The sequence below is a fragment of the Corapipo altera genome, unplaced genomic scaffold, assembly GCF_003945725.1.
Source record: "Corapipo altera isolate COAL_440 unplaced genomic scaffold, ASM394572v1 162, whole genome shotgun sequence".
Lineage (NCBI taxonomy): Eukaryota > Metazoa > Chordata > Aves > Passeriformes > Pipridae > Corapipo > Corapipo altera.
In genome coordinates this window covers 56,131-63,285 of record NW_020885091.1, presented here as the reverse complement: position 1 = coordinate 63,285, position 7,155 = coordinate 56,131, and the positions used below count along the sequence as shown (strand labels likewise).

The 7,155-nt window shown below is 60.6% G+C and overlaps 1 protein-coding gene across 1 annotated transcript in view; it reads left to right on the top strand.

The window, feature by feature from the left end:
- Positions 1-5,966, top strand: part of CABP7 (calcium binding protein 7) — a 12,442-nt gene extending 6,476 nt beyond the window's left edge. The window contains exons 2-5 of the mRNA XM_027669597.1: positions 2,603-2,746; positions 4,231-4,343; positions 5,207-5,360; positions 5,474-5,966. Of these exons, the coding sequence (XP_027525398.1) occupies positions 2,603-2,746; positions 4,231-4,343; positions 5,207-5,360; positions 5,474-5,601 (539 nt within the window). The 3' untranslated portion in view covers positions 5,602-5,966. The remainder of the gene's footprint in view (positions 1-2,602; positions 2,747-4,230; positions 4,344-5,206; positions 5,361-5,473) is intronic.
- Positions 5,967-7,155: the final 1,189 nt, after the last annotated feature.

Here is a 7,155-nt window from a genome sequence, read left to right as displayed (position 1 = left end):
GGGGGTGTGAGTGCACCCGTGAGTGTGTGTGAACACACGCAAGCACAGAGCTGGTTGTGAGTGCACCCGTGTGTCTGTGTGTGTGTGAACAGGCACAAGCACAGCACTGCCAGGAGTGTGTCTGTGCACACACCAGCACAGCAGCACTGCAAGGGGGGTGTGTCTGGTGCATGTCTGTGCACAAGCACACCCCTGCAAGGTGTCTGTGTGTGTGTGTGTGTGTGCGTGCACACCCCTGCAAGGTGTCTGTGTGTTTGCACACACAACCATGTCACTGTAATGTTTTTGTGTGCACACACAGAGGTACAGCATCACTGTGAGGTGGTTCTACTTTGCACCCGTGTGTGTGCAGGCACAGGAACAGTGTTAGTGCAAGGGGTGTGTGGGTGTGCACAAGTACATCCTTGCAAGGGGTTGGGGTGTGTGTACACAAGTGTGACATCGTTACAAGGGGGGTGTGTGTGCACAAGTACACCCTTGCAAGGGGTGTGTGTGTGTGTTTGCACACGCAGGTACACCCCTGCAAGCTGCTGGTGTGTGCACACACACAGGTACAGCATCACCACATGGGCTGTGTCCGTGTGTCCGTCTGTGCACGCACAGGTCCAGTGTCACCACCAGTTGTGTCCCATCTCCGCTGCAGTGCAGTCTGTGTGTGTGCACGCTGGGCTGTCTGTGTGTTCACACTCTGCTGTCTGTGTGTGTTCACACTGTGCTATCTGTGTGTGCTCACACTGGTGTCTGTGTGTGCGTTCACACTCTGCTGTGTGTTCACACTGTGTGCTCACACTCTGCTGTCTGTGTGTGCTCACACTGCTGTCTGTGTGTGCTCACACTGCTGTCTGTGTGTGCTCACACTGTTGTCTGTGTGTGCTCACATTGCTGTCTGCGTGTGCTCACACTGCTGTCTGTGTGTGCTCACACTGCTGTCTGTGTGTGCTCACACTCTACTGTCTGTGTGTGCTCACACTGCTGTCTGTGTGTGCTCACACTCTGCTCTCTGTGTGTTCACACTCCCCACGTGCCCCAGGATCCCGTGGTGCCTCACCCAGCCCCGTGTGACACCCACAGGAGCTGCTGTCCCCAGGGTGTCCCCGTGGGGTGTCCCCCCAGCGCCCACCCCGTGGTGCCACGTGAGCCCCAAGGTGACCCCACGAGGTGCCAGACGTGCTGCCACCCGCTGCCACCTGCCCCTCTCCCCCACAGCCTGGGGGACATCAGGGACACCCAGACCCCCCTCGTGGCTTCCCGCTGGGGCAGGAGGAGCTGCCGGTTCAGTGGGGAGGGTTGGGGTGCCCCAGCTGGGGCCACGGGTTGGCCACTGCTGGGACATGTCCTTGCCTGTCCCCCAACACCCCAAACAGTCTGACAAGGAGCCTCCTTTGAGCTCTTTGGGATGAGCATCCTGGAAGGATGAATTTGGGAGGTGCCTGGAGCAGAGAGGGGTTCCCCAGGAGCATCCCCTGCCTGGGCATGGACACTGACCATGGAGGAGATCAGCCATCACAGACAGGCCAAAAAACCCCTAAAACTCCCCCAAAACCCCTCAGAAGATGTCACTGACGTGCCACCGTCCGGGCTGGGATGTCCCCAAGTGCTGGGGGTTGGTAATGTGACACAACATGGGGTTTTCTTCCCGAAACCAAAGTTCTCAGCCCATTTCTCCTGCTGGGATCCTACATAAATCCCTCTGGCAGCCGGCACAGAGAAGGAACAGGCACCAACATCCCGACCCAGCTTCCTACTGTTCCCAGTGCAAATTCCCTGGTCCTTCTTTTCCGTAAGCTTTGTTCCAGCTCCACATATCCCCCAAAAGAGAGCAAAGCAGGAGGTGGGACGGAGCCCATGGGAACACCCTGTGCCTCAGTGTCCCCACTGCCCTCTGAGCCTGGCACAGCAGGGATCCTCCTCCACATCCCGAGGGTTCGTTTGGAGGCAGAACCCCCCGAATGCTCTCAATTTCTCCCCACTTCTATCCCATCCTCCTCTTCATGGGAAAAGGCTGAACACTGCAGCAATTCCGGCAAGATTTGGGATTTTTTTGGGTGTGAAGTGCAGCACAGCTCCGGCTTCAAGCCCTGGATGCCAGGATGGGGGCAAAGTCCCACCCTGGGACTGTGGGGTGGGGCACAATTCCAGCCCATAATCCCAAAATGGGGCCACAGTCCCACTCCGTGATCCTGGAACCCCCCAGGAGGTGCTGGCACACCCCGACCCAGGATCCTCAGGGATGCTCCCAGCTGGATGCTGCAGCACTGTGGGGGTCCCCCCACCTGCAGCCCCCACCCAGTGCCACCCCGAGCTCAGGCACATCCAAGGAATGTGTTTTGGGGGTGGAATGATGGATTTTTGGCTGCAAAAGGCCTGGCAGTGACAAGGGCAGGGTGGGTGACGCGAGTGGGTGACCGGAGCTGGAGCAAAGATCCGGGGTCTGTGGGGTCCCCCTGGGGGGGTCAGGCCCTTCGGGGGGGTTGGGGGGCGTGTGCTGCCCTCTCCCCTGTGTGGGAACACCCGGGATGGCTGGAGGGGTGGGTGGGATGCCCAGGGGGATCTGTGGGTGCTGAGGGGGGTGCAGCTGGACTCATCCCCACTCCCCCCACAGAGATCCGGGAAGCCTTCAAGGTGTTCGACCGGGATGGCAACGGGTTCATTTCCAAGCAGGAGCTGGGCACGGCCATGCGCTCCCTGGGCTACATGCCCAACGAGGTGGAGCTGGAGGTCATCATCCAGCGCCTCGACATGGATGGTAGGACCTGGGTGGGCACAGGGTGGGCACAAGGGTGGGCACAGGGATGGGACCCCCGGCCCCTGCTCCAGTGGAACACTCGGTTCTCCCCATTCCCACCCCACTGGGTGCTGCTGGACCCTACACAGGATGTGGGATGAGCCTGCTCCAGGTGTGATCCTCATTCCAGAGCTTCCTGCTCATCCATCACCATCCTCACCACGCAGCTTCGTCTGGGAGGATTTAACAATCCCGGGGTGCCTGTGGGGTCACTGAGCCTGCTGGGATCGTGGTGCCAAGGCTGGATCCTGCACTCTGGGCTGGATCCTGCACCCTGGGCTGGATCCTGCACCCTGGGCTGGATCCTGCCCCCTGGGCTGTGTCCTCAGCGCTGGCTGTTCCCCTCGAGCACCCGCTGCCACCATCACCCTGTCCCTGTCCATGTCCCTCCCGAGCCCGTCAGGACCTCAAAGAGCTCCTTAATTTATTGGTTTTCCTTTTCCCCCTATTTAAAAGCCTTTCTGGCAGCGCTGCCAAGGCTCTGCTCCCCTCATTACTCATCGTTAGTGCTGCCCTGACAGCCCCACACCAGAGTCCCCACGGCCACAGGGCATGGCAGCACCCCCTGGGGACATGGCCACCACCAGGGGCACAGCTGGAATTGGGGTCCCAGCTGGAACTGAAATTCCAGCTGGTGTTTGTCGTCCTGGACCGTGTTGATTTTCCCCATCCAGAACTGGAGGGCTCCAGCTGACGTTGGGTGTCTCCAGGTCACATTGGACAGGACCCAGATGGCACTGGGGGTCCTCAGGTGGTTTTGGGGGGTCCCCTTCCAGCACTGGGGACTCCAGCCAGTGTTGGCAGTCCCAGCTGGTGTCAGGGACCCCAAACTTTGCTGGAGGTCCCCACCCAGTGTTGGAGTCCCTGGTTGGTTTTGGGGGTCCCCAGACAGCAGTGACAGTCCCCAGCTGGCACTGAGAGGCTGGATTTGGGGTCTGGGATGATGTTGGGCTTCCCCAGTCAGCTCTGGGAGGGGGGCAGTCAACATTTGGGGTCCCCAGCTCACACTGGGGGGGGTCCAGTGTGAGTCCCAGCCACACTGGGAGTCCTCAGTTGGGGACCAATTTTACTGGAGGTTCCCAGTTGGTTTTGGGAGTCCCTGCCATGGGGGCCTGGCAGGTATTGGGGGTCTCCAGCCAGTTTGGGGGGCCTGGCTGGTGAAGTCCAAGGTTTCTTAACACCAACTGCTGCTCCAGGTGGACATCTGGGGGGATCTGGGTTCTACCTGAGCCCCCTAAGGATCAGGGTCCCCCCAGGCTGCCCCAGGGAGGGTGTCCCCAGGCAGCACCAAGCCCTGGTGTGAGGTCTTCCAAAAAACACCATGGCTTGGAGCAGGACCCCCATGGGGTGGGGAGGGGACATCTGAGCATCCCTGAGTCCAGGCAGGGTGTCATCCCCCCTGCAACCCCTCTGGGGGGTGTCACACATGTCCCTGTGTCCCACAGGTGACGGGCAGGTGGACTTTGAGGAGTTTGTGACGTTACTGGGGCCCAAACTCTCCACCTCGGGCATCCCGGAGAAGTTCCACGGCACCGACTTCGACACCGTGTTCTGGAAGGTACAAACACCCCCCACCCCCGGGGGCAGCACCCCAGAACCCCCACCCAGAGCTCTGGGGGGCTCCGGGAAAGGGGCAGGGCTGGGGCTGGGGTTGGGCTCAAGGTGGGATTGGGGTTGGGGTCAGGGTTAGGATGAAGGTCAAGGTTGGAATTAGGGTGAGGATGAAGGTCAGGATCAGACTCTGGGTCAGGGTCAAGTTTAATGTTGGTTTAAGAGTCAGGATTAGGGTTAGGGTTAGGTTTAGGTTCAAGCTCAGGTTCCAGCTTAGGTTTAAGAGTCAGGGTCAGCACTGGTTTAAGGGGTCAGGGTTAGGGTTGGGTCAGATTTGGGGTCAGGGCCAGGTTTAGGATGAGGGTTAGGGTTGGAGACAGGGTTAGGATCACGTTTAGGGTCAGAGCCAGGGTTAGGATAAGGGTTAAGGTCAGGTTTAGAGTTGGAGTCAGGATTAGGGGCAGGTTTAAGATGGATATCATGGTCAGGGTCAAGCTGAGGGTTGGGGTTAGGCTGAGGGCCATGCTCAGGCTCAGGTTCCAGTTTAGGGTTAGTGTAATCACTAGGATCAGGGTCAGGATCAGGATCAGGGTCAGGTTCAGGATCAGGGTCAGGATCAGGATCAGGGTCAGGTTCAGGGTCAGGATCAGGGTCAGGGTGCACCAGCCTGAGCTTTCCTGCCCCCTCTCCCCCATGGGCTGGTGTTTGGTGCCAACACCCATGGGGGGTCAGGGGGACACCAGACTGGGGAGATCCACCCAAAGTGCCACACCCCGGGGTGGCAGGGAAGGCCCCAAAGTGCCACACCCCGGGGTGGCAGGTGAGGCCCCAGAGCCCTCCCCCGCCGCGGGGTGACCCCGGTGCCCGCAGTGTGACATGCAGAAGCTGACGGTGGACGAGCTGAAGCGGCTGCTGTACGAGACCTTCTGCGAGCACCTGTCCATGAAGGACATCGAGAACATCATCATGACGGAGGAGGAGAGTCACATGGGCACGGCCGAGGAGTGCCCCGTGGACGTGGAGAGTGAGTGCCCGGCCGGGGATGCCGAACGCCCCCGACTCCGACGGCGCGGGGCGGCACCGCCGCGGTTTGGGGAGGGTGTTTTTGGGGTAACCCCCTGTTTCTCTCCCCCCCAGCCTGCTCCAGCCAGCAGATCCGCCAGACCTGCGTGCGGAAGAGCCTCATCTGCGCCTTCGCCATCGCCTTCATCATCAGCGTGATGCTCATCGCCGCCAACCAGGTGCTGCGCAGCGGCATGAAATAGTGGGGTCACCCCGCGGCCCCGCGGCGAGCAGGAGAGAGCTATAAATATATATAAATATATATCTGTACATCCATCCGTGGCCCAGAGACGTGCCCCCCCCGGGAGAGGGGCGGCGAGGGGCCGGGGGTGTCCCCGCCGTGCCGGGGCGGTGCCATCGCATGGAGACTTCGGCAACGACACCGCCGCCCCCCGAGCCCCCCTCGCCGGGCAAAAACCAACCCGTAAGTGCATGGAACGTGCATGGAGCCCCGTGTGCCCCCTCCCCGCGCCGGGGCCCGCGGCCCCCCCCGCGGCGGATCCCGCCGGATACTCCGATCCAACGTTATAGCTCGTATTTATGATAAACCAAATCATCCCCTAAGCAATACACGCGCCTGAGATGGTTCCTAGAGCCGGGAGCGTTTGCATGGACTTGGCTGCCAAGGGCTGGATTTCACCCTCCCCCTCAAAGCCCACCCCTGTCCCCCCTCCCTGTGCCGTGCCTCGATTTCCCCACCTGCCCAGCGCGGGGACATTCCTGACCTCCTGCTTGATGCACTTTGAGCCGACCCCCCTTGGGAAGAGCTGGAGCGACCCCAGGCCGGGGAGCCCCGAGCCCCCGAGCCCCCCCAGCCTGTATGTAGCACCCACCTGGGCACTGGACTGGTTCGGATTTGGGGCCGTTTCTCATTCTTTGGGGGGGGGTTTGGGTTTTGGGGTGGGTTGGGTTTTTTTCGTTCTTCCTGGTTGGTTGTTTCCGATCTGAAATAAAAGTGGGATTTCTGAAGCGCTCTGGGCTGTGAGAGCTCCTGGAGACACGAGGTGGGGGGGGGTGGAGGGCTGTGGGAGCACCCAGGGGTGCTGCTGAGGGGGGATGAGTCCTCCTGGGAAGGGAGTGGGCGGTGGGTGGGGGATCTGTGGCATCCCAAAGGGGCTGGAGTGTCCCCAAACCTGGGGGCAGCCACGACCTGGTTCCTTCCTTACAGCTCCATGTCCCCCATCCCACTCCAGCTGTGGATCCTGCTGGGGGTCCTGCCCTTTCCCAGTGGATCCGGGTGGTTTTAATCCTGATATTTCATGTTGGGTTTGACGGATGTTTCGAGCCCATTTGTCTTGACGAGGAGGACAAGCTGAAGCCCCTTCCCAAAAATGCTTTCACCCAACTTCACAGTTATTCCAGGGGAACCAGGAGCTGGCTGGGGGGCTCAGAGAGGCTCCGTGGGGCCACCATCCCTGGGATGGGGATCCTGCCCCAAGGCTGGCAGGGAGGGAACAACCTGTTACCCCTCATTTCTACCACGGAGGGGCCTGGCCCTGGCCCTGGTGTGACCCCCCTGCGCTGAGGGACATCAGGAACCACCACGCCTCACACCTCCCTGTGCTTCAGGGGCCCATTCCCACCTAATGGATCCCCCTCTTTGCATTTTTAATGGCAAAGAGATCAAAGGAATAAATAAAACCAGGGGAAGCGCTCGGGGCCGTGGGAGAATCGGGCAAAGCTGCTGCCCCTCCCCACGGGCAGTGCCAGGGGGTTCCTCCCATGGGAACGGGGTTGGAGGAGCCCATTCCAGGCCA